This window comes from Neofelis nebulosa, chromosome 1 (genome assembly GCF_028018385.1).
Source record: "Neofelis nebulosa isolate mNeoNeb1 chromosome 1, mNeoNeb1.pri, whole genome shotgun sequence".
Lineage (NCBI taxonomy): Eukaryota > Metazoa > Chordata > Mammalia > Carnivora > Felidae > Neofelis > Neofelis nebulosa.
The window spans coordinates 130,469,579-130,497,534 of record NC_080782.1 but is presented as its reverse complement, the minus strand read 5'-3'; the positions used below and the strand labels follow the sequence as shown (position 1 = coordinate 130,497,534).

General features: G+C 38.8%; 1 protein-coding gene and 1 long non-coding RNA gene across 2 annotated transcripts in view; both read right to left on the bottom strand.

Annotated features, from left to right (window-relative positions):
• Positions 1-612: 612 nt before the first annotated feature.
• On the bottom strand, positions 613-8,226 carry LOC131515966 (uncharacterized). The gene is made up of 2 exons (XR_009263773.1): positions 7,801-8,226; positions 613-863 (listed from the first exon to the last, which is right to left on the bottom strand). It is a non-coding gene; the product is annotated as an uncharacterized LOC131515966 (long non-coding RNA).
• Positions 8,227-18,663: 10,437 nt separating this feature from the next.
• The window catches only part of ZCCHC10 (zinc finger CCHC-type containing 10), a 29,246-nt gene continuing 19,953 nt past the window's right edge, over positions 18,664-27,956 (bottom strand). Inside the window, exons 2-4 of the mRNA XM_058736449.1 lie at positions 27,681-27,845; positions 21,215-21,256; positions 18,664-20,563 (exon numbers count right to left, since the gene is read on the bottom strand). Of these exons, the coding sequence (XP_058592432.1) occupies positions 20,296-20,563; positions 21,215-21,256; positions 27,681-27,845 (475 nt within the window). The 3' untranslated portion in view covers positions 18,664-20,295. The remainder of the gene's footprint in view (positions 20,564-21,214; positions 21,257-27,680; positions 27,846-27,956) is intronic.

The following is a 27,956-nucleotide window of genomic DNA, read 5'->3' as shown; positions in this document are numbered from 1 at the left end:
AGTGTAGGCCATCATCTAAATTCATCTACTGCAAAAATAGAAAAGATTCAGTACTATGAGAAAAAAAAAAGTTAGAAAATAAGATCATCTACTGAAAAGTTGAGCAATTTTGTGTTCATTTAAAAGGGATTTTGAGAAGTTCCTGAAATGAACAATAAAGCTTCTTGCAATTATTCTCTTTCTGGTTAAAATGTTCCTGAATCGTAGTTATGTTGAAGATGACTTCACCTCAGATCATGATCTCGTGGTCAGTGGGTTCGAGCCCTGCATCGGGCTCTGTGCTGACAGCTCAGAGCCTGGAGCCTGCTTTGGATCCTGTGTGTGTGTGTGTCTCTCTCTCTGCTCCTCCCCCACTCGTGCTCTGTCTCTCTCTCTCAAAACTGAATAAGCGTTAAAAAAATTTTTTTAAATGGTAGAGGTGAGAGGAGATGGGCAAGGTACCAACAACAATATCTGGTTCGATAATTACTCTACATACTATGTGGTAGGCACAACGCTAAATACTTTGGGTGTGCTATTTAATCTTCTGGAGCTTTTCCTTTCTGTCTTGTCCACTACTACGATGCACTGAAACCACTCACCAAGAACATCAACAGTGACCACACTGCCAGATTCAAAAGTTGAATCTTTGCCTTTACCTTAGTAGCATTTAACACAGTTGACCATTCTCTCTGGTTTGAAACATTTTCTTCTCTTATATTTTAAGATGCCCCACTCACAGAATTTCCCACTTACCCCCCTGGCTGCTGCTTTTCAGGCTCATTTGCAAGAGATCCTTTACCTTTTCCTGACTTCTAAGCAGAAGTACCCTAAGACTTGATCTTTAAGCTCCTTCTTTTCACTCTGGAGTTGGCAAGCTTTTTCTATAAAGGTGAGATAGTTGATAGTTTAGGCTTTGCAGGCCAAGTGGCAAAATCAAGGATCTTATGTAAGTATATAACAATAGATTTAATTTTTTCCATAAATGTTTTTGATGAAGTTCAAAGTATAGTAATTGAGCAAGTTTTGTAATTCAAGTCTACTGATGAGAATAATAATTTTTTGCTAGGGAGTGAGGATAACATTTCTCTTGATTAGGATTCAAAGTTAGAGTTTCCTATCGTCAAAAGTGCTTTCAGGAGGGGCGCCTGGGTGGCGCAGTCGGTTAAGCGTCCGACTTCAGCCAGGTCACGATCTCGCGGTCCGTGAGTTTGAGCCCCACGTCAGGCTCTGGGCTGATGGCTCGGAGCCTGGAGCCTGTTTCCGATTCTGTGTCTCCCTCTCTCTCTGCCCCTCCCCCATTCATGCTCTGTCTCTCTCTGTCTCAAAAATAAAAAAAATTTAAAAAAAGTTGAAAAAAAAAAAGTGCTTTCAGGAGTGTCAGGCTGGCTCAATCGGTACAGCATGTGAATCTTGATCCTGGGGTCTCGAGTTGAAGCCCCATGGTGGGTGTGGAACTTACATTTAAAAAAAGTATGTTCAGGGGCACCTGGGTGGCTCAGTCAGTTAAGTGACCAACTTTAGCTCAGGTCATAATCATATGGTTCATGAGTTCAAGCCCCACATTGGGCTCTGTGCTGACAGTGCAAAGCCTGCTTGGTATTCTCTCTCTCTCTCTCTCTCTCTCTCTCTCACTGCCCCTCCCAACTCACATTCAAACACTCTCTCTCTTTCAAAATAAACTTTTTAAAAAAGTGCTTTCAAATATTCTTCTGTTAATACTGATCTGTAACGAAGTTTTATCTATTTCACTTTTGAAAACATCTTTTCCCACGGATAGGTACTGCTAAATGCTGATATCAATCTGTTGGCATGTGATATTAACAAGAGTATTCATTTTTTGGAAAAAATGTATAGATTTTTACTAGGTTCTTCTCTTGATTTATGCCTTAGAATATATCATTACATTGAGAAGCAATCACCTCTAATTGAAGATTGAATGGGAGAGTCTCAATCGTAGGGTTAAGTGGATTTTGAAATATGAAAATTTCCTTTACATCTGAAGTCCAGAAAACACTGTAGGGAATGCAGTTTGAGCTCAGAAAAGATACATGCGGCAAATGTGTGTGCTAATGCACATTTTACTTCTCCTTGTAACTTCTGACAGCACAGGAAGTGTATGAAGCAATTTGACATTACTTGTACTCCAAAAAAGTTACTGTTGCTGAAATAACTTTACTATGGAAGAAGTTTCACATATTAACAATTTACTTTGTGATTTTAGGTTGAACTCATTAAGAAGCATTGCTGAGTCTTCAGTAAAAGCTAATTCCCAAACTATTTTGTGTTCAACGGTGGTCAAGGGCAGTTCTCATTCATGAAAACTTGCAACTCACAACATTATTCACAATCCATCGATGAATGAATGGATAAGCAAGATGTGCTATGTTTACACAACAGGATATTATTCAACTTTAAAAAGGAAGAAAACTCTGACACATGCTATAACATGGATGAACCTTGAGGATGTTATGCTAAATGAAATAAGCCAATCACAAAAAAGACAAGTATTGTATCATTCCACTTATGTGAGTACCAAGAGTAGTTAAAGTCATAGAGACAGAAAGTAGAATGGTGGTTGCCAGGGGCTGGGGTGGGGGGCGGGGAGAATGAGGATTTTTTGTTTAATGGGTATAGAGTTTCAGTTTTGCAAGATAAAATGAGGTTTGCAGAGGGATACTGGTGATGGTGGTAATGGTTGCGCAACAGTGGGCATATACTTAACACCACTGAAATGTGCAGTTAAAAATGGTTAAGATGTTAAATTTTTTTACCTTTTTTATTTTAGAGAGAGAGTGTATGAACTGGGAAGAGGGGCAAAGGAAGAGAGGGAGAGAATCTTAGGCAGGCCCCACGCTCAGTGTGGAACCTGACACGGGGCTCGATCCCACACCCCTGGGATCATGACCTGAGCTGAAACCAAGAGTCGGACACTCAACTGACTGAGCCACCCAGGCGCCCCAATATGTTAAACTTTATGTTTTATTATCTTAACATCAATTAAAGAAAAGTTCCATCTGTGTCCTGAGCTCAAGCAATCACAACAACACTTTGCCACTACTAAGCCATCAACTTGCTGTGTCGTAGCAGCAGGTCAGGTTATGCAGGTTTATTTCCAAAAAAAAAAAAAAAAAAAAAAAAAAAAAAAAAAAAAAAAAAATCCTGGAATTTATGATGCTTAAGTGCAGAAGAGCAAATAAAGATCACTGTTGCATTGTTTATTCAATAACACATGATAAATTCAAATATTTGCCACAAGGCTTTAAACACCTTACATTTTCAAAAGGTTTGTAAATCTGTTCAACTGAGATTTTTCTGCTCCTCATATATTGGTACTATCAGCTGTAACACATCTTATCCAACTCATCTTCAGGTTACACTCTTGGCTTCAGGGCTTCAGGTCCAACTCTTGGCTTCAGCTCAGGTCATATTGTCATGGTTCGTGAGTTCAAGCCCTGAGTTGGGATTCTCTTTCTCTTCCTCTCTCTCTGCCCCTCCCCCACTCGTTCTCTCTCAAAATAAAAAAATAAACTTAAAACACAAAACAAAACACAAATTAAAAAAAAATAGTCTTTTCAACAAAGGCTGCTGGGACAACTGCATTTCCTTTTACAAATGAATGAATTTGGACCCCTACTTCACACCATATACAAAAATTAGCTCAAAATGAATCAGACCTAATTGTAAGAGCTAAAACTATAAAACATGAGCGTAAAATTTTAAGACTTGGATTAGGTAATGGCTTATTAGATGTGTGGTATTGTGGTTTATAATTTAAATGTATTAATATGTGAATGACCAAAATGCATTTCCTATATATATAGTTATATAGCCACAGTTCTGGTTCACAGTTTCCAAAACCCTTAGCATTCCCTAAGTGTTGAGAGTGATAAAGGTGTCTTTTGTTTATTAATGAGGTAACTTTTGGGCTTCACCGAAGGATGGAGGCTGATTGCCAGGAGGACCAACTATGTGATTTAGAAGGTTGAAACTGTCAGCCCCACCCCCCAACCGCTCACTCAACCAATCAGCCAATGGCCAATGACTTAATCAATCATGACTATGCAGTGAAGGCCCCATAAAAACCTCAAGGGACTGTTTCTGAGAGCTTCTGGGTTTGATATTGGGGAGAGTGGCACACCAGAAGAAGGCATGGAAGCTCTATGCCCTTTGCCCATACCTTGCCCTATGTATCTCTTCATCTGGATGTTGATTCATATCATTTATAATATTCTTTAATAAAATGGTGAAAGTAACTATATCCCTGAGTTCTGTGAGCAGCTTTAGCATATTAATTTTTTTAATTATTTAAATGTTTATTTATTTTTGAGAGAGAGAGACAGAGTGTGAACGGGGGGAAGGACAGAGAGAGGGAGACAGAATCTGAAGCAGGATCCAGGCTCTGAGCTGTCAGCACAGAGCCCAATGTGGGGCTTGAACTCATGAACCGCAAGATCATGCATGACCTGAGTTGAAGTCAGGCGCTTAACTGACTGAGCCACCAAGGTGCCCCAAGCGGCTCTAGTACATTAAAAGAATCTAAGGAGGAGATTGTTTGGAACCTCCACAATCTATAGCTGGTTGGTCAGAAGCACAAGTAACAGCCTAGGGCGTGTGTCTGGCATCTGAAGTGAGGGACAGAGGGCAGTCTTGTAAGACTGAGCCCTTAATGAGTAGAATCTGATGCAATCTCAGGGTAGTGTTAGAATTCAGTTGAAGTCTCAGACATCCACCAGATACCCAAGAATTGCTTAGTGTTTGGTATGGGGAACCCCTCCCAGGTTGGAATTGGGTCCAGGAGCCTTAAAACAATATGACACCCAAAAGACAAGCAATGAAAGAAAAATAAATAAACTAGGCTTCATCAAAATTAAAAACTTCTTTGTTTCAAAGAACAGCATCAAGAAAGTGAGAATAGACAAATGCTCAGGTTTTAAAAAATGGGCAGAAGACCTGAATGAACATTTCTTTAAAGACGATATACAAATGGTCAATAAGCACGTGAGATAATACCCGACACATTAGCCATTCAGGAAATGCAAATCAAAACCACAATGTGATACTGCTTCATACTCACGAGGATGATTATAATCAAAGTGACAGATAATTACAAGTGTTGGTAAAATGTAGAGAAATTAGAACATTTGCAGATTGCTGTTGGGATTGTAAGATGGTACAGCTGCTTTGGAAAACAGTCTGTTGGTTTCTCAAAACATTAAGCATAAAGTTGTCATATGACCCAGAAATTCCATTCCTTGGTATATACTCAAGAGAATTCAAAACATATATCCACACAAAAACTTGTACACAATGTTCATAGCAACAGTATTCATAATAGTCACAAGATAGAAAACAATCCAAATGTCCAACTGATGAATGGATAGACAATTGTGGTATGTCCATACAATAGAATATCATTTGGCAATTAAAAGCTGAAATACTGATACATGCTACACTATAGATGAAATTTGAAAACATTGTGCTAAGTGAAAGAAGTGAGCCATAAAACAATATATGATGTAGTTCCATTTATATGAAATGCCTGCAACAGGCAAATCTAGAGACGAAACAAGATTAGTAAGCTTACCAACTACTGGGTGGTTAGGAGGGAGATGAATAAAACTGCTCATAGGGACAGGGTTTCTTTTTGGGGTGATAAAAAATATTTAGAAATTTATTCTGATGATGGTGTACAACTCTGAACTATACACTGTAAACAGGTAAATGTTATGGTATGATATTTATAACTAAAGAAGCCATTATGAAAAAAAGAGGGTCCAGGAAATCGAGTTGATATCACTTACTTTGCTTCTTAATTGATTATTGATGTTGTTCTCACTGTCTTCAAATCTGAGCAACTGTTCAAACAGAAAGGCTAATACTCTCACAGTTTTGTTTTCTCTGGATATATTTCTTTGACTGTGCAATCAAATGTGATTTAATGAACTTGCCCGCAGTAAATGTCTTTCTTTGCTTGGATAACAAATGAGTCATTTAGAAACTTACTTGGGTTATAGCCTCCTTTTCATTTTTTATTTTTGTGAAGAAATTCAGCTGTAATGAGATAGCCCACTTACAATTTTCTATGTCTTTTATGATATAGTCTCAGAAGCCACATCAATTTCTGCAATATTCTGTTGGTTGCACAAGTCAGCCCAATTCAGTCTGGGAATAGACGTACTAGGACATGAATACCACAAGTCAGGAGTCATGGGGGGCCATTTTAGAAGCTGCCTACCACAATGCCCTTTTAAGAAAAGTGAATTAAAAAAAAACACACAGGTGTAAACATTACTTTTTTTCATTTTGTAAAACATTTTTTTAATGTTATCTCTTACAAGAAACTGATGTCTTTTTTTTAATGTTTATTTATTTTTGAGAGACAGAATGTGAGCGAGCGTGCGTGGGGGAGGGGCAGAGAGAGTGGGAGACAGAGGATCCCAAGCAGGCTCTGCATTGAGAGGGAGAGCCTGACACAAGGTTGGAACTCACAAGCCATGAGCCCTGCATTCGTGATCTGAGCCAAAGTCAGATGCTTAAGCAACTGAGCCACCCAGGCAGCCCAAAGATTTTTTTTTTTCCTTGAGAGAGAAAGAGAGAGAGGGAGGGGCAGAGAGAGAGGGAGACAGAGAATCCCAGGCAGGCTCCACACTGTCAGCGCAGAGCCAGATGTGAGGCTCTAACTCACGAACCCTGAGCTCATGACCTAAGCTGAACTCAAGAGTCAGACGCTGATTTCACTAACTGAGCCACTCAGGCATCCCTAAAACATTTTTTGGTGTAATAATTCTAATGCAAACATTATGAAAAATAGTACAAATTTGCTCATGGCTCAGTCTCTATATGCCCATCACTCCCACCTCCACCCCAGAAATGAGTCCAAGTATACTATTAAGGTGAATGAAGACATTAACAATCTTATTTATCATTCATTTATTCATTCTTTCAACAATTATCTATTGAGTGCTTATCATATACCAGACAGCATCATAAGCATTCTGGATGGCAGAGGCAGGAGTGAACAAGAGTCCTTATCATCACGGGTCTTCTATTTTAGTGAAGACACAGACACACAAATACATGCATATGACCAACTTTCAGGTATAAATACGAAGAGGAAAAAGGGAAAAGGGATAGCATGAGAACAGGTACTTTTTTTAGCTAGGTTGGCTAGGAAAACCTCTCATAAGAAATGAACACTGAGCAAAAACTTAAATGTGGTCTTTTAATAAACATTTCCTTTGGGGCACCTGGGTGGATCAGTTGGTTAAGCTTCCGACTTTAGCTCAGGTGATGATCTCACAGTTTGTGAGTTTGAGGCCCATGTCGGGCTCTGTGCTGACAGCTCAGGGCCTGGAGCCTGCTTGAGATTCTGTGTCTCCCTCTCTCTCTGCCCCTCCCCCACTCACACTCTGTGTGTCTCTCTCTCTCAAAAATAAATAAACATTAAAATTTTTTTAAAAATGTTTACTTTAAAACATATAAATATTAGGGTTTTCAAATTATTATTTCATAACAAATGGCTCAAAACTTAGTGGCTTAGGGGCCCGTGGGTGTCTCAGTCAGTTGAGCATCCAACTTCAGTTCAGGTCATGACCCTGCAGTTCATGGGTTTGAGCCCTCCGTCAGGCTCTGTGCTGATAGCTCAGAGCCTGAAGTCTGCTTTGGATTCTGTGTCTCCTTCTCTCTCTGTCCCTCCCCGGCTTGTACTCTGTCTCTCTGTCTCTCTCTCTCTCTCTCTCTTTCTCTCTCAACAGTAAGTAAACATTAAGAAATAAACCTAATGGCTTAGAACAACAGTAACTATTTATCAACTCTCACAATTTCTGTGGGTCAGGAATGCAGCTGTGGCTTTGGTAGGTGGTTCTGGCTTAGGGGGCCTCTTGAAAGGTGGTAATCAATCATTTGAAGACTTAACTAGGTTGGAGGATCAGATGTGACTGGCAGGTTACTGCCACTTGTTGATTGGAGGACTGTTCCTCTCCACTGGGGTCTCTCTACAAGGCTGCTTGAGTACCCTCATGCCATGGACTGAGAGTTTCAAGAGACAAGGCAGAAGATGTAGTGCCTTTTATGACCTAGCCTCTGAAGTCACACACTGTCACTTTTGTATTATCCTACTGGTTACTTAGATCAGCCCTGATTCAGTGTAGGAAGGGACTATACAAGGGCATAAATAACAGGAAATGAGGATCATTGGGAACCATCTTAAAGGCTGGTTATACCAGTCCAAACCATAATTTTCATCAGATGTTTTTAAAAAAAATTTTTTTTTAACATTTATTTATTTTTGAGACAGAGAGAGACAGGGCATGAACAGGGGAGGGGAAGAGAGAGAGGGAGACACAGAATCTGAAACAGGCTCCAGGCTCTGAGCTATCAGCATAGAGCCCGACACGGGGCTTGAACTCACGGACCGTGAGATCATGACCTGAGCCGAAGCCGGATGTCTAACCGACTGAGCCACCCAGGCGCCCCTCATCAGATGTTTGTAGTGATTTTCAGCAGTTTACACGGGGGGAAAAACCCCACTAATGAACAATAAAATCTAATTTTTTTATATTGGTTCAATTTCATTTTCAGTTTTTTCTTTAAATTTTTACATGTTTATTTGTCACTTTTGGGAGACAGAGAGAGAGAGCCAGCAGGGGAAGGGCAGAGAGAGAGGGAGATACAGAATCCGAAGCAGGTTGCAGGCTCTGAGCTGTCGGCACAGAGCCCAATGCAGGGCTTGAACCCACAAACCAGGAGATCATGACCTGAGCCAATGTCAACGCTCAACTGACTAAGTCACCCAGGCGCCCCTCATGTTCAGTTTTTACATACATAAACTTTGTACCTTCACATTTATAGAAGACTCCACCCAATAGTAGAATACATATTCTTTTCAGAATGCACTCAGAACCTCCACAAAGTTATATTTGCCAAGATAGTCTATATTCCAGATCATAAAAGAAGTCCCAATAAGGGTAAAAGGATTCAAGTCATACTAGGTATACTCAAAGAATACCTGACCAGGGGTGCCTTGGAGGCTCAGTCGGTTAATTGTCCAACTTCAGCTCAGGTCATGATCTCACAGTTTGTGGGTTTGAACCCACCTCAGGCTCTGTGCTGACAGCTCAGAGCCTGGAGCCTGCTTCAGATTTGGCGTCTCTCTCTCTCTCTGCTCCTCCCCTGCTCACACTCTGTCTCTGTCAAAAATAAATAAATAAACAAAAAATTTTTTAAAAAAGAGATTTTCAACCAACTGAGCACCCTGGTGTCCCTCTTTTTACAGTTTCTTTTTTCAAGTTTATTTATCTATTTTTGAGAGAGAGAGAGAGCATGTGCGCAGGGAAGGGGCGGAGAGAGAGGGGGACAGAGGATCCAAAGCGGGCTCTATACTGATAGCAGAGAGCCTGATGTAGATGTAGGGCCTGATGTGGGGCTCGAACCCACGATCCTCGAGATCATGACCTGAGCTGAAGTCGGAAGCTTCATTGACTGAGCCACCCAGGTCCTCCTTCTAGTTATTTTTGTTCTAGTTTCTTTCTTTCTTTTTGAGAGAGAGAGAGAGAGAGAGCGGGAGTGAGCGAGGGGGAGAGAGAGAGAGAGAGAGAGAGAGAGAGAGAGAGAGAGAGAGAATCCCATGAAGGCTCTGCACTGTCAGTTCAGAGCCTGAAGCAGGGCTCAAACTCACCCCATTTGGTGCCCGAACTCACAAACCAACGGTGAGCTGATGACCTGAGCTGAAGTCGGGTGGTTAACCTACAGAGCCACCCAGGTGCCCTGTCCCTGCTGGTTTTTTAAGGTGCAAGCTGAACTCATTCATTTAGGAACTTTCTTTTTTTTCTAATATTTAGTACTATAAATTTCCCCTTAGTACTGTTTTAGAGGCATCTCACAAACACCAGTATATTTTGCTTTCACCTTTGGTTAAAAATATTTTCTAATTTTCCTTTTGAGGAAAAAGGAGTTTTGAGTTCTTCTTTGGCCCATGGGTTGTATAGAAGTGTATTATTCAGTTTCCATACACTGGGGGATTTTCTAAAAATGGTTCTTTTATTGATTTCTAGTTTAATTCCACTGTGGTCAGATATACCTTGTATATATCTTGCATGACTTAAATCCTTTTCTATTTATGAGACTTTTTTATGATTAGGAACATAGACTATCTGGGTAAACATATCTTAGTAAATACTCTGGGTGCACTTTGAAAAGAATATGTATTCTGCTATTGTTGGGTGGAGTGTTCTATAAATACAACTTCAACTGAATTGGTTGGTTGTATTGTTCAAGTTTTCTATATCCTTACTGATTTTTATGTATCCTTGTTCTATCAAATATTGAGTATGGATATTGAAATCTCTGACTAGTGGCACCTGGGTGACTCAGTCAGTCGGTTAAGCAGCTGACTTCAGATGAGGTCATGATCTCACAGTTCACAAGTTCAGGCCCTGTGTTGGGCTCGGTCTCACAGCTCAGGGCCTGGAGCCAGCTTCAGATTCTGTGTCTCCCTCTCTCTCTGCCCCTCCCCTGCTTGCACTCTGTCCCTCTCAAAAATAAATTAAAAATCCCATTAGAAACAATTAAAAAAAGATCTCTGACTATACTTATGGATTTATCTATTTTTCATTTTATTTTTATTAGTTTTATTCCATATATTTTCTATTCTTTTTTTAAATTTTCTTTTTTTAGGGGCGCCTGGGTGGCGCAGTCGGTTAAGCGTCCGACTTCAGCCAGGTCACGATCTCACGGTCCGTGAGTTCGAGCCCCGCGTCAGGCTCTGGGCTGATGGCTCGGAGCCTGGAGCCTGTTTCCAATTCTGTGTCTCCCTCTCTCTCTGCCCCTCCCCCGTTCATGTTCTGTCTCTCTCTGTCCCAAAAATAAATAAAAAACGTTGAAAAAAAAAAATTTTTAAATTTTCTTTTTTTTAAATTTACATACAAATTAGTTAGCATATATATAGTGCAACAGTGATTTCAGTGATTTTAGTGCCCCTTACCCCTTTAGCCCATCCCCCCTCCCACACCCCCTCCAATAACCCTTTGTTTGTTGTCCATATTCATCAGCCTCTTCTGTTTTTTCCCCTCCCTGTTTTTATATTATTTTTGTTTCCCTTCCCTTATGGTCATTTGTTTTATCTCTTAAAGTCCTCCTATGAGTGAAGTCATATGATTTTTGTCTTTCTCTGACTGACTAATTTCACTTAGCATAATACCTTCCAGCTCCATCCATGTAGTTGCAAATGGCAAGATTTCATTCTTTTTGATTGCTGAGTAATACTCCATTGTATAGATATACCACATCTTCTTTATCCATTCATCCATCCATGGACATTTGGGCTCTTTCCATACTTTAGCTATTGTTGATAGTGCTGCTATAAACATCGGGGTGCATGTGTCTCTTTGAAACAGCACACCTGTATCCCTTGGATAAATGCCTAGTAGTGAGATTGCTGGGTCATAGGGTAGCTCTATTTTTAACTTTTTGAGGAACCTCCATACTGTTTTTCAGAGCAGCTGCACCAGCTTGCATTGCCACAAACAATGTAAAAGGGATTCTCTTTCTCCACATCCTCATCAACATCTGTTGTTGCCTGAGTTGTTAATGTTAGCCATTTTGACAGGTGTGAGATGATATCTCATTGTGGTTTTGATTTGTATTTCCCTGATGATGAGTGATGTGGAGCATTTTTTCATGTGTCGGTTGGCCATCTGGAAGTCTTCTTTGGAGAAGTGTCTATTCATGTCTTTTGCCCATTTCTTCACTGAATTATTTGTTTTGTGGGTGTTGGGTTTGATAAGTTCTTTATAGATTTTGGATACTAACCCTTTATCTGATATGTCATTTGCAAATATCTTCTCCCACTCTGTCAGTTGCCTTTTAGTTTTGCTGATTGTTTCCTTGGCTCTGCAGAAGGTTTTTATTTTGATGAGGTCCCAGTAGTTCATTTTTGCTTTTGTTTCCCTTGCCCCTGGAGACGTGTTGAGTAAGAAGTTGCTGTGGCCAAGATCAAAGAGGTTTTTGCCTGCTTTCTCCTTGAGAATTTTGATGGCTTACTATCTTAAGTTTAGGTCTTTCATCCATTTTATTTTGGTGTACAGTGTAAGAAAGTGGTCCAGGTTCATTCTTCTGCATGTCACTGTCCAGTTTTCCTGGCACTACTTGCTGAAGAGACTGTCTTTTTTCCATAGGATATTCTTTCCTGCTTTGTCAAAGATTAGTTGGCCATTCGTTTGTAGGTCCATTTCTGGGTTCTCTATTCTGTCCCATTGATGTGAGTGTCTGTTCTTGTGCCAGTACATATATTTTCAAGATCTATTATAAGGTGCATAATTATTTAGGATTGTTATGTCCTTTTCATGTATTGACCACAAAGCCACACAAAATGACCTTCTTTAGCCCTGGTAATATTCTGTCTTCTGAAATCTATTTTGTTATTAATACATACTCTCTAGTTTTCTGTTTATCAGTATTGGCATATCTATTTGTGCATTTCTGGTCAGTTGCATGACTTGCTCTCTTATCCAATCTGATAATCTCTACCTTTTAGAGTGTTTAGACCATTTATATTTAATGAGATTATTGATGTCATTAGGTTTAAATCTATCCAGGATTATTGGGGGTGGGGTGATAGAGTAAACTGGGTGGAATGGGTGGGAAGGATTACAAAGGGACACATGGAAGCTTGGGGTGAGTTTTAATGATCTTGCTTGTGGTGTTGATTTTATGACTATATATGTGTCAGATCATACACTTTCAATATATGCAGACTATTCTATCAACTGCACCTCAATAAAGGTTTTTTTAAAGTTTTTATAATAATCACCCAGTGCTTATCAGGACATGTGAACTCCTTAATCCCCTCACCTGTTTCACCCATCCCCACGCTTCTAGTAACCTTTAGTTTGCTTTCTGTAATTAAGAATGTTTCTTGGTTTGTCTCTCTCTCTCTCTCTCTCTTTTTTTCCCTTTTGTTCATGTTTTGTTTCTTAAATTCCACATTTGAGTGAAATCATATGGTGTTTGTCTTTCTCTGACTGACTTATTTCACTTAGCAGTATACTCTTTAGCTCCATCCATGTTAAAGTTTTAAAGAAAAATTGGAAAGAAAAAATGTCATCTATAATCTTACCATCCAAATATGAGAGCTGTTAGCAATTTGGTAACCATGAAAGTCTAGAGACAACACTTTCAGATACCCAGATCTGAAAATTTTGAAAAACTGTAGTATTCCATTATGGTAATAAAATAGTCTGACTTTTCTCCTGTTGCTAGAGTTGGTTTATATTTGTGAAGGTTATATTTGCTATTATAGTTTTAATAATAAAACTGTACCAAAATGGATATTTTTGTTTCAATATTTATCCAAACAACATATCTGGAAACTTTCCTAGGTACCCCTCCACTGCAATCAGTTGATCATTAAGTTCTGTCACATTTGTCGCCTCCTTTCTGCTCTCATTGTTAATAGGCTGGGTGTGTATAAATGTCTTGAGTTTGCATAAATTATAAGCAAGAGCACACAAATCACACAGTAGAGACTCTTATAAGGGGGTGTACTCTCTCTGGCATTAGTGGTGGGGACAAGTCACTGTGTCAAGGCTCTGATGACCAAAGTCCCCAGCAGTGATCCTCATTTCTCTTCTGGACGCCTACAATAATATCTCTCATTCTTTTAACTTAAAGCTAAAGATATTAAACCAATAAATCTAATAACATGTGAAGAAACAATTTTTCTTGAGCACTTAAATGTTGATTACAAGCTGATCAATTAATGAAATAAAGCAATGTATTTTATATAATTGAGTCTTAATCACACGCATACATATATATTTACACACACAATAAACATCATGGATTTTATTAATTTCTTCCTTATTTCTGTACTAATTTTTCCTTCCTAGTTCTACTGCTATTCTTTTCTCCTTTTTTGATATTTTCTGAAGGATCTAATATTATTTTGATTTCTTCCTAGAATTACATTAATAACACCAGATCCAAAAGTAAAGTTATACCATCACAAACAGAGATTACAGAATTTGGGTCACAATTTTTGTTTGTTTGTTTTGCTTTTTAATGTTTATTTCTTTTTGAGAGAGAAAGAGCAGGAGTAGGTAAGGGGCAGAGAGAGAGGGAGACACAGAATCCGAAGCAGGCTCCAGGCTCTGAGCTGTCAGCACAGAGCCTGACATGGGGCTCAAACCCACAAGACTGAGATCATGACCTGAGCTAAAGTTGGATGCTCAACCAACTGATCCATCCAGGTGCCCAGGTCACAATTTGGTTCTTAGTGGAGTCTTGGGGTTTGGGTTGGCTTATAGATCAAGCCACTTAATCCTCTACTTCTAATCTTGACATTCTTGAGATTTTAAATGTTTTGTGTGTGTGTGCTTTTTTTTTTTTTTTAACGTGAGGCTCTCCTGCCATCTCCCAGATAAAATACAAATTCCTTAGCATGATAGATAAGCCTTGGGAATATAGCAATCCCCTCCCCCAGCCTCCCATATAGCCTCAACCCATGCTGGTGTCCACAAGAGCAGGCTTCCAGCCATGCCCACCAATTCTTTCTCAGCCAAATACACCTCCTGTGAAAGGCTTATCCAAACTCTCCTAGCAAATGTTTCAGACTCTAAGCTCTCGAGAAACTTCTTTTTATCACTTAAGCAATACTGTAATTGTCAACTAATAGCCTGTGAATCCTTGGAGGACAGAGACAGGTACTTAGCAATAGCTGTTAAATTTTGCATGAATGAGCATTTTCTCCTTAGTCCACATACTCATGATTCCCTTCAAGAGAGCTAGTTACAGATGATTTCTTTGTGCAAATATCTAATGGCCTTGGCTTACATGTTTTGTGATCCCAGACTTTATTATGGATTTGCCTAGTATAGAAACCACCTTTTCGGAGTACCCTCAGGACTTCCTAAGGAAGGTAATCATTTTATCAAATGTGCAACACAATGTCCATATAAAAAAAGTTATTCAGCAATCCTATGGATTTTCATTCTTGTTTTGTCCAGAAAATTTTGGGGAGAGTAAGATGTAGCTAGGAATTTATCATTGTGGTCTAATAGCACTTACTGTCTACACCCCAAGTAGCTCTTAGCATATGACAACTTGTATCATTTCTAATTTTAAATTAACATAATAACCATTTTAATCATTAATCATGGCAGGTTGAACACTGGGGCTCACTACTATGCATTCATAAAATCTCACGATAAAGGGATTAAATATAAAACAAACCACCAAGACAGCACGAACAGGAGAGGAGTGTAGAGTCAGATTCTCACATAAACTTTCCACCGGTGTTTTTGTCTTCAAGCCTTGCCTGCACCTTGGCTGACAAGTGTATGGGGCCATCAAGTTTGGAGACTTTCCAGAGTTCCGCGGCACAAATCACCTTGCTTCCTATTGCTTTTCTCTTACTGCCAGCTTGTGCTTTGGCCTTGCTTGGTTTAAATCGGCAGCCATTATTCCATCAATTTTACAGCTTCTGAAAGAATTGTCATTTTTTGTGTTTCATCTCCTCTCCTCTCCCTTTCTCTTTGCCTTATGTGTTTATGCTTTCTGTTTTTTGATGCCATATTAGTTGGATTTCAGAGGAATGGTAATAAACACATGGGTTCAATTTTCCATGTTTAACTGAAAGCCCTCTTCGTTGTTCAGGTTTCTGTGTGTCTGGTCTCCCCAGCTAGAGAGCGAACTCCAAGGAAACCATTATTGAAGTGTTATTATACATTGTTTTATAGGATCTTCCAAACAGGCGTTCTACTTATGTTTATGGTTGATATTACGGATTACCTTGAGTAGCCAGCACAAGTACCCTTGAGGTTACATAAAAGACTTTTCAAGAACACTGGCAATTTCTAGGTCTTCAACTTCCACCTGTACCCTTTCCTAAAATTTATCTAACATTTGCAGCCCATGTATCGTATTGGCTTTCCTTTCTCTTTTCCTCTTTAATGATGCATTTCTCTCCTTTTCCCCCTCTCTTTTACACACACACACACACACACACACACACACACACACATCCCACATCTAAATCTTTTTCTGGCACAATTTGCCCAGGGTGTAAAAACCTGCAGGGCAGCATACAAACATACAATTTGACATATTGCTTTGGGCCAACTTCTTCCAATTAAGGCCCCATAATCTGAGGTATGGCAGTACGGTCATACATATATATAACATTTTTCTTCCCCTGCCAACAGCTCAGCTTGGTGTGAGAAAACAGGTATTTGGCCCATGTCTGAATGTAGATATATTATAGTGGGGGAAAGGATGCAGTAATGACGATTTTTTTTTTTATTTTTTTTTTCCAACGTTTTTTATTTATTTTGGGGACAGAGAGAGACAGAGCATGAACGGGGGAGGGGCAGAGAGAGAGGGAGACAAAGAGTCGGAAACAGGCTCCAGGCTCCGAGCCATCAGCCCAGAGCCTGACGCGGGGCTCGAACTCACGCACCGCGAGATCGTGACCTGGCTGAAGTCGGACGCTTAACCGACTGCGCCACCCAGGCGCCCCTGACGATTTTTAATTAAAGAATTTGCCTCTTCCATCTGTTGTCAGAGAAAGCATTGCTCCTGAGGAAGTCCTAGAGAAGTAAAGCTAGAGGAGAAATGTTGAAGGTGATGGCTCCTTCTTTCTTCCAGCTAATGGCAAGATTCCATGTGTTGTCTAACTACCTTAGTACACTGTTACTCAAAATCCAGAAAACCTAGAAAGATAGCACCAAGATCCTGGATTCTAAACACCATTCTTCAATCAAAAACTAGGGCAGACCTCTTAGAGAAGTGGTTGGTTCCAAAGGTGGGTCAGGGAGACCTGAACTGGAACATCAAACATGGAACATCTTGTGGTTCCAGGATGTAAGGAAATACCAAAGCCAACCAACAAGCAAAGAAACAATGAGGATTTGTTTAAAGAATAAAGGAGCCAAAGTGAAGGAGCTCTCCTAATAGCCAAAGGAGGAACAATGTGAACAACAAAAGAAACAACGGTATTATTGGATTTTACCTCACAGGACAAAATAAACATGAGTACACAGTATAAAAAAATCAAATAAATGGGAGAGGAGCATCTCTCTACTTGCTAGATGGAATGCTAATCAATTCATGAATTACTTAATAAAGCCGATTGCATTTTCAAAAAATTACAAGAGTAAAAAATGGTGGAGAAGAGACAGATAGCACAATCTTAGAGAGTTCCAATTAGCGTAGGAGAGAGGGAAACAGAACATCACCACTTGCAAAACATCACAGGAATAATTGTAGATGAGATCCACTAAAACTCGTGGGTGAGTATAGAGTAACAATTTGCCTGGTCTCACAAGTATCTCTCCCAAGATATCTGTTAACTAAAAGGGTAACTTTACAATGAAGAAATCTGACTGAAACCACCTTAAGCAAATAACCAAATCAACATCACTAATAATAAATAAGACATATTGACACTAGAAATCCTGTGATAGGGCGGATGGAGGACAGCTTCACTGCTGTCATTTTCTTCCAAAAAGTACGACCTTAATTCAATCACAACATCAATAAACCCAAACTGAGGGACACCAGACAAAAAAAATTGATAAAACACTCTTTTAAAACAACAAGGGCATGAAGGACTAGGAGATACTGAGGAACTGTTATAGACAGTAGCAGACTGACTAGTAGCTAACTGTATTTTCTGGGTCATACTCTGGAACAGAAAAAGGACATTAATAAAAAAGCTGGTGAACTATGGTTATGGAAGATGCTAACATAAGGGGAAGCTGGGTGAGGTATATATGTCAACAGCATTTTTGCAATTTTTCTGCAAACCTATGAATATGAAGTATACCTTCTCTGCACGTTTTTTTCCCCCCATTACCAGGGCTAATGTGTAGCCTACAACTATATTTTAATTCCAGGACAAAGTACTAATGAAATGTTTGTGGAATGAAAACCTGTGATCTAATGACTCTTCTTGATATGGTTGTGGTTGAGAAATGTTACATTTAAGGCATTTGCCGAGGGTGGGGGAGAGCTGAGTGGCTCAGTTGGTTGAGCATCTGACTTCAACTCAGGTCATGATCTCACAGTTGGTGGGTTCGAACCCTGTGTCGGGCTCTGTGCTGACAGCTGAGACTGGAGCCTGCTTCAGATTTTGTGTCTCCCTCTCTGTCTGCACCTCCCCTGCTTGTACTCTCTCTCTCTCTCTCTCCCTCAAAAATAAAGAAACACTAAAAAAAAAAAAGACATACGTCAGGGACTCAACTTTCAAATTTTTGCTTTTAGGCAGGATATGGAGAAACTCTTCGGAAGTTAGACTCTACCTTGCCATTGATTCTGTTTTCTGTTTTTATTTGTATTGGGACGGGGGTCAGAGGAAGAGAAAGAGAGAATCTCAAGCAGGCTCTACACTCAGCACAGAACCCAACACAGGGCTCAATCCCACAATGCTTGGATCATGACCTGAGTGGACATCAAGAGTCGGATGCTCAACTGACCCTGCCCCACAGGTGCCCCGCCACTGATTCTGTTTTGAATGAATTGTATGACTAGAAAAGAATAGAATTCCTGCCTTCTGTACTTCTCCACGTACACCTTGTAACAGTTACAACAATAAAAATAATTAGAATTTGCTTAAATGTCCTTACCCTCCAAAGGAATAAGAGCTAGCATTAAGTAAAATAGCAAAGAGATAATTGATGCTTGAGCTCGTGAGCACAAACGAGTTTTATTTAATTGCAAGTGTTGCAACCTAAGTACACTTTTCTTTTCTCTTCCAAGTTCTTTAACTGCTAAAAATGCCCTTACAGAGACTACCGTTGTAAAATGGGATTAATTAGTAACTTATTAAATCTACCTGTCAATTGATACGTTCTGTATGGAGCCTTTGAAATGATGTTTTTAGAGTTTATTTACAACCACTGAAAACAGCTGGTTCTATAAAACATACAAGGAGTTACAGGCTCCTTAAACTTACAACATACGTGTATTTCAACGCTTAAATAGAAGCTCATTTTTTCAAAAGCAATTTTCTACTTTCTCATAAAAATATAAAAAAGACAACATTCATAGTTTTAAAAACCCTTATTTAGCCCAAGTCAAGATTTTTCTACAAACGATACCTCTTTCCAAAAAGCTTAAAAGACATCATAGAATGATGTCATGCACAACTAAATAATTTCACCACAGCAGAGTATATCACTTTTAAGAAATATTGTTCAGTATTTCTTTTTAATCTTACATGCTACATTTCAACGGTGTCTATGCTATGTAAACACGAGATTAATCCAAGTCATTTGTATTTACTCAGTAGATCGCCAGATATGACCAGTTGCCATGAACTGTCAAATCACAATGGCAAAAATAATAATAAAATAATAAAAGGCAATCTTTATGAATGCTTAGAAAAACTTAATAAAAGGCAACCAACATCGCCCTAAGTTTTGGTAAAAATTACCTTTCTTCCTCTTCCTTTTCCTCTCCTACCTTTTACAGCATATTAACACACAAAGATATTTATATCACTTTAGTTAAATTAAACTTTTAAGTGACTCTTTTCTGATACACACAACTTATCAAAAGGCACCAAGATTGGACTCCTAAGTACTTTCAGAATTTTGGTTCCTTTTTAGGTTCCTCTAGATTGATTTTCCTCAGACAAGAGTAACTCTAAGAACCAGAAGAAAACGAATGACATAACACAGTAAGTGGACACTTGTACGAATGAAAAGGCATAAATATATTAATAGGTTCCTTGAGCTTTTCATTTAAGAAGTCCAATAACCTTCTGAACATAAACATAAAAATCGAGCACATTTATTAAGAGGAAAACTCCTCTAAGTTTATAGTAACAAGGTAGTAAATCTTCCATAATAACACAGCCAAAAGCATGAGAAATTCACTGCCAGACATTGTGGTTCATTATCCTGAAAACATGTCTGATACGTAGCACTAACATGTAACAAAGTGTGGCATTCATTTCACAGGGAGAAAAGAAAAGTTTCATCACAATAACAGATTTACTGGATTCAGCTTTAAGTTTTAGAGATATATATTAAAGATAAAAAAGAAAAACAAGATTTACCCTTAAAATAAAAAAAGTCTTTTATATATATATATACGTATATATATATATATATATACGTATATATATATACGCACACACATACATAATCCATTATTAATACTCTTTATGCTCTTATGATGTGTAAAACATTTAGAAACTTCCAAACTCTAGAAATGTTGACTGGTTAACCTGTCTGGCCTTAACACAATCTAAATTCCCTTTCGAGAATGACACTGATGTGTTCAGTCCGGCAGTCCAATAGGGATGGAGTGATTCTATTTCTTTTTCTTCTTCTTTGGTGGTTCATCCTCGGAGCTGCTCTCTGTGCTGGTGCTGCTGCTACTGGAAGAGCTAGAATCTGAGTCTGAATCAGAGGACGAGGAAGAGCTCGTGGAGGAGGATGAAGACGATGAACTGGAAGAACTTTCATCGGTGTCACTGTCCTCTGAGGAGGATGAGGTAGATGTTTCTTCACTCTCAGATGAAGAATCGCTGGCTGAACTGTCACTGCTATTGCTACTGGAACTAGTGACACTCTTAGACCTGTTAGACAGTGAACAGTTACATGCAGGGGAAGCTGACCCTTCACAGAATGTTTAAAAAGCAATTTCATGGGCGAACAAGGTATATGCATACACTGAAGCCTGGCTACCACGGGATCCCTAGATGTGATGCGTTGGGGACTGTGTGACTAGTAATCCCGCAGCAACCGCAGGTTTTACTTTAATAACGTAACTCTCCTGGATGGAGTTCGAGAGCAGTGTTCCTACTCTTAATATACTCCAGAATGAATCATGTTAGAATAAAGTTGCAGTGTAATTGTTGGGTTTATTTAAGCCTTGGAGAGCATGGTAAATGTTTCATAATCTTTACTCTCACCAGATATATAGCTGGTCAACAATTTTTTTTTTTTACCAGTCTAATAATATTTCTTATTCTAATAGAATAAGAGAGATTTCTAAGAGAAATTATTTACTACTTCCAGGTATACTCTGGAAAGTTGGAGAAAAAGGAAAAATGAAGCGAATAAATTCCAGTCAGGTAAAGAGAGGAAAAAGGGATGATACTTAATCACGAATTACAGACAAGAGATTTCAGATCCAAATTTTATCACAAGTGTTTTAAAATCACTCTTTTCATCCCTCCAATGAGTATTCTTTATTATCTACATAATATTCCTAAAGCCACACTTACCTTTTTTTCTTCGTCTTTCTTTCTACATTAGTTTCTCCGATGCTGATAAACATGAGGGGGGGAAAAGCTCCTGTTAATAGTAATTATACACAGCTCAGGCAAACCCTTCAGCTATCCCCAAAACTGTTTTACATTGGAGAAACACTTTGTCTTTCATGACAAGTACTGACTCCAGTATTTTCTTGTTATAAGCAATAAGTTAGTTTCCTACTATAGGCTGCATATGATATATGCAGTCAACTTAATCAGTACTTAAAAGGTAAGACAGATATTATCAACTGTATCTTAGAAGCCAGGGAAGTTGGTGGTTAGGAGGACTGAGTGCACCAATTTGATTCTTTTTAGTTTTGAGCTAAGGTTGACATGGCTAAACCAACTACTTATGGAATAACAAAACAACAGTAAAACACCAACTATAATTTGAGTTTTCAGAATTATCTTATAAATGACTATTTCATTAAAAAAAAAAAAGGAAAGCAACCTTTAATTTAAAATAACCATTTCTGGGGGCGCCTGGGTGGCTCTGTCGGTTGAGCCTCCGACTTCAGCTCAGGCCATGATCTCATGGTTCATGAGCTTAGCCCAGCCTTGGGTTCTGTGCTGACAGCTCAGAGCCTGGAGCCTCCTTCGGATTCTGTGTCTCCCTCTGTCTCTGCCCCTTCCCTGCTCACACTGTCTCTCACTCTCTCTCAAAAATAAGTAATAAAAACATGTCTATAAGATAACCATTCCTGGGGGCACCTGGGTAGCTCAGTCTATTGAGCCTCCAACTTCAGCTCAGGACATGATCTCATGGTTCACAGGTTCAAGTCCTACATGGGGCTCTGTGCTGACACTTTAGAGCCTGGAGCCTGCTTCGGATTCTCTCTCTCCCTCTCTCTCTGCCCCTCCCCTCCTCATGCTCTGTCTCTGTCTCTCTTAAAAATAAATAAACATTTAAAAAAATTAAAAATAAAACAAAATAACCATTTCTAGGACAACTGGCTTAGTCAGTTGAGCGTGTGACTCTTGATTTCGGCCATGATCCAAGGGTCATGGGATGGAGCGCTGTGTTGGACTCTGCACTAGGCATAGAGCCTGCTCTACTCACTCTCTCTCTAATAAAAAAATAAAAAAAATAAAATGAAATAAAATAGCCATTTCTTTTTCTGCATGTCCCCTAAATGTTCAGTTATTTACTATTTGATTTAGTTAGTTTTTTTTTTTTTTTTTAAGTACACTCCACAACCAGCGTGGAGCCCAATGTAGGACTTGAACTAATGACCCCGAGATCAAGACCTGAGCTGAGATCAAGACTCTGACACTTAACCAACTGAGTCACCCAGGTACCTCCAGTTATTGTTATTTACTATTATTAAAACCAGACACTTAATACTTCAAGACTGTGTTCCCTCACATTATTTTTTTTTTTAACGTTTATTTTTGAAAGAGACAGAACGCGAGAGGAGGAGGGGCAGAGAGAGAGAGAGAGAGAGAGAGAGAGAGAGAGCGAAAATCTGAAACAGGCTCCAGGCTTCAAACTGTAAGCACAGAGCCTGATGCAGGGCTCAAACTCACGAGCTATGAGACCATGATCTGAGCTGAAGTCAGACACTTAACCAACTGAGCCACCTAGGCGCCCCTACTCACATTATTTAAAAAGAACATAGTCTGATGATTTTTGAATGAAATATACAAATGGTTTGCTGCTATATTTCTGCCAAATATACATGCTACATTGGGTTTTCAAATTACATAATTACTTCTATTACTATAGCACTGTCCTGTAAATTTAACATTTTTATATTCTTGACTTCTCTGTATTTCCTAGATAATGTTGGTATCCTTATTTTCTGAGTCTTTGAATATAAATATATATTTATGTAAAGTTGTCTCACATAATGGAATTACTACAATTGTTATTTTCATGGTAAAATAAGTGGTAGGAGTACATTTGTCAATCACACGAGAAAAATTCATGATCACTGAGATTCATACACTTTCATCATTTTATCAGTGAACCAAAAATCAGCAGTTTTTATCTAATAGAGCCATATCTAAAATTCATGTAGTTTTGTGTATTTTTTTTTTAAACATTTATTTATTTTGAGAGGGGCAGAGGGGCAGACAGAGGGAGAGAGGGAGAATCCCAAGCAGACTCCACACTGTCAGCACAGAGCCCGATGCAGGGCTGGCTCTTACCAACCATGAGATCATAACCTGAGCCGAAATCGAGAGTCAGACACTTAACTGGTTGAGCCATCCAGGTGCCCCTAGTTTTATGTATTTTTAAGAACAAGATATTCATACCATACAACTAGAAAAACAGAAGTAAATGTTGAAATTATTCACAACTATTATACTTTATTTTATTAAAATTTTTTTTAATGTTTGTTTTGAAGAGAGAGAGCACAAGCAGGGGAAAGGCAGAGAGAGAAGGGGATAGAGGATCAGAAGTGGACTCTGCATTGATAGCAGTGTGCCTGATGCAGGGCTTGAACCCACAAACCATGAGATCATGACCTGAGCTGAAGTCGGAGGCTCAACTGACTGAGTCACCCAGGCACCCCTATATTTTTTTAGGACAGGGCTCTTCAAACATTTTTTGCTTACATTCTTTTTTTTTTTTTTTTTTAAGAGAGAGAATGACAGAGCACAAGCAGGGGAGAGGGGCAGAGAGAAAGGGAGAGAAAGAATCCCAAGTAGGCTCCATATTCAGTGCAGAGCCTGACGCAGGGCTCAATCCCATGACCCTGGGATCATGACCTGAGCTGAAAACAAGAGCCAGATGTTCAACTGATGAGCTACCCAGGTGCCTCCCTTTTGCTTACATTCTTTTCTTAAAAAATGTTTATTTTGTGTGTGTGAAAGAGAGCACATATGCCAGCAGGGGAGAGGAAGAGAGAGAGAGAGGGACAGAGAAAATCCCAAGCAGGCTTCGAGCTGAAAGACACAGGGCTTAATCTCATGAACTGAGATCATGCCCTGAGCCAAAATCAAGAGTTGGACACTTAACCAACTGAGCCACCAGGCACAGCCCTCTTACATTCTTAATAAAGAATTTGAAAAACTTTTTTTTGCCTCTTCCTTTTTTAAATCCAAGTTTTAATATTAACGAAAAGTGTAATGACTCATCTCATATATATAATTTCAAAAGAAAATTATTATATCATTTGGTAATTGTATCCAATGGAAAGTAAATGCCACAATAATTTGATACCTCCTGTAATTCACTCAAAAATTATGAACAAGCTTATCTTTAACAGTTGGTACTTTTACACTGTCTTTTTTCCTCACTGAACTTCTACTTTTTTTTCTTTTTATTTTCTTTTTCTTAAAGTAGGCTCCATACTCAACATGAGGTTCAAACCCACAACTCTGAGATCAGGAGTCACATGCTCCACTGACTGAGCCAGCCAGGTACCCCTGAACTTGTACTTTTATTCTCGTTTCCCTATAGAAAGTATCCTAATATATTTTTATGGCAAAGATTTTTATGATCACTTACAGTATTTCTCGGCAATAAAAACAGAGACATAACTTAAAATTGTATTTTTTAATTACATATGATCCTAAGACTTTAAAAGTGTTTAAAAATTCTGAATTGAGCAACCATTACTGATAATACAATTGATTAAAACAATGTAGAAATACATTATAAATTTTAAAGTTTATTTATTTTGAGAGAGAGAGAAGGAGAAAGGAAGAGAAAGAATACCAAGCAGGCTCCAGGCCACCAGTGCAGAACCTGACATGGGGCTTGAACCCATGAAATCATAAGATCATGACCTGAGCCAGGATCAAAAGTTGGACATTTAACTGACTGAATCACCCAGGTGCCCCAATACATTACAAATTTTAATAATTATTACACATCAAAGTAAATTTATTGGAAATGCATCTCTTAATGACATCGAGTGTTTTTCCACTTAATGTATCCATGGATCTTATTGCTAAATTCCAACAAGGTTCAGCATTAATTCAATTCCTATATTTAATTTGTATAGATTTGACCCTAAGAAACCTTCTTAACCTCAACAGTTGGGAATAGAGTTTTGTTGTAGCAATGTTACTGTTTGAATTCCTTCAATGTTGTATTCCATGAGTCACAAAAATGTATCATTAAAAAACACTTTTATGGGCACCTGGGTGGCTCAGTTGGTTAGGTGGCTGACTCCTGATTTCAGCTTGGGTCATGACGTCATGTTTTGTGAGTTTGAGCTCTGTGTCGGGCTCTGTGCTGGCAGCACGGAGCCTGTTTGGGATTCTCTCTCTCTCTCTGCTCCTCCCCTGCTTGTGCTTGCTGTGCTCTCTCTCAAAATAAATAAATAAACATTTAAAAAAATAATAAATTAAAAAAATACTTTTAAATTGGCAGCTCAATTAGGTCTTCCTTCAGGTTTCCTGGGGAAAAAAAAATTACAAAAGAATTTGCTCCTAATAATTAGAGCTATTCACTTTCTTTGTACATATACCACTATTTTGAAAAATGTTTTCACACATGAAGAAAGAGAATGGAAAAGGAGAACTGGCAGGCAAGTTCTCATACAAATTTAGTTTTGAAAAAGTATGTATGAATGTTGATGACCTAGAAATTGATTACCTATCTATTCCTGCATAACCCTTGAGGAGTATTCATTTCCACAAATTGGGAGACTGCTACCTTGAAAGTCCATGTGTTTAAGACACTATTATATAGCTAACAGTCCTTATGAAGATGCTGCTTCTCATCTGTAGCACTGAGTACACCTGACACCTTCTCATTTCAGTTTCTAAAACATGTTTACTTACTTATTTCAAAGCAATTTTAAAAGCTTTATTCAAAGGACACAAAAGGGTAAGTAACACATTTCCAGGTCCCTCCTACCCAATTCTCCTTCTATAATGGAGCCACGATGGGCCGCATGGGTGGCTCAGTTGGTTGAGTGTCCAACTTCAGCTCAGGTCATGATCTCCTGGTCCGTGGGTTCGGGCCCTGTGTCGGGCTCTGTGCTGACAGCCCAGAGCCTGGAGCCTGCTTTGGATTCTGTGTCTCCCTCTCTCTCTGCCTCTCCCCCGCTTGTGATGTCTCTATCTATCTCTCAAAAATAAACAAACGTAAAAAAAATTTTTTTTTAGAATGGAGCCACTATTATGACTCTTTTATATTTCCAAAAAAATTTCATTATTCCTTCTCTTCTTTTTTAACATAAATGATAGCATATTATATATACTGTTTTCTACCCTATTTATATACTTAGTTTAAGTATCTTGGATGTCTTTCCATATCGACTCTATAACAATAAAGGGAACTGGATAAAAAATGGAGTTGGGAAGCTCTAAAGGGGGGTTCTCACACACTACCACTCATCATTAACAGCAGACCCCAACATGAAGAATAGTACCTTGCATTCTTGAGTAGGAAGTAGCTTACTTTTACCATTCCAGCAGGAGGAAGGACAGTTTTCTTCTTGTCTAGCAATAGCAACAGCCAGGAGAAACTGCCACAGTCGTCCAATGAGAATCTTGATCTCTTATTCTCTTCCAATGGACTTTTGTTTAAAACAGCCCTTCTTGGTGCACCTGGGTGGCTCAGTTGGTTAAGCATCTGCCTCTTGCTTTTGACTCAGGTTATGATCTCACTGTTTCGTGAGTTCAAGCCCAACTTCAGGCTCTGGGCTGGCAGTGAGGAGCCTGTTTGGGATTCTCTCTCCCACTCTCTCTGCCCCTCTTCCACTTGCACTGTTTCTATCTCTCTCAAAATAAATAAATAAACTTAAAACAAAAACAGCCCTTCCCAATTTCCTCTTTTCCCCAATAAAAGCAAGCCCTTCTCCTTTGTTCCCTGGACCTGCCTATAGTTTGCCATGGTTTGTTTGTCCCGGATTGCAATGCCTTTACTATTCCCGAATAAACTCATTTTGTTGGTAAAATAACAACTGGCCATTTTATCTTTCAGGTTGATGGCTCATATAACCTACCTCATAGTCTGCTGTCATTTCACTGGCAGTTAAGTCAATAAAGTACAATGATTAAGAACAAGGCCTGGCTGGTTTAACACTTAATCTTTCCACTTACTGACTGTGTGACACTGACAGGTAACTGAACTTTTCCAGGCTCCAGTTTCTTCACATGTAAAATGGGGATAATAGTACGTACATTAATTGTACAGATGTGATGCTCGAATAAGCTAATAGGTGTCAAGAGCTTATATAGCACCTAGGACATAGTAAGCACTCATTAAATGTTAGCCTATACTATAATCTAAATCTGGATAACCACCATGAGACATTTAGTTGTTTAATAAATTCTATAAATAAAAATACTCCTTTGGAGAGTGCCTGGGTAGCTCAGTTGGTTGCGTGTGTGCCTCTTAATCTCAGCTCAGGTCTTGTGGTTGTGGGTTCAGATCCTGCATTGGGCTCTGCATTGGGTCTGAAGCCTACTTAAAAAAAAAAAAAAAAAAGAAAGAAAGAAAAAAGAAAAAAACTCCCACATGTACACTTACCTTTGTTGTAATAATAATAATCTGTTTTCTTTTTCTTTTAAAGCTTTCTTTAATTCTGCTGTTCTTGAAGGCCTATGTAGGTATTTTCTTTTTCCTGTGCATTCATAAGTCCAATGTCCAAATTCTAAGCATTTCTGACATCTTACATGTTGCTTATTTGCTTCACTGCAGAGCAAAAGAACAGAAAGAAAATAGAATACAGGACTTAAGGTTTTGACTTGACATTTTCTATCCTGAAAAGTACACATAATGTAAATATTTTTAAGGTCAAATATA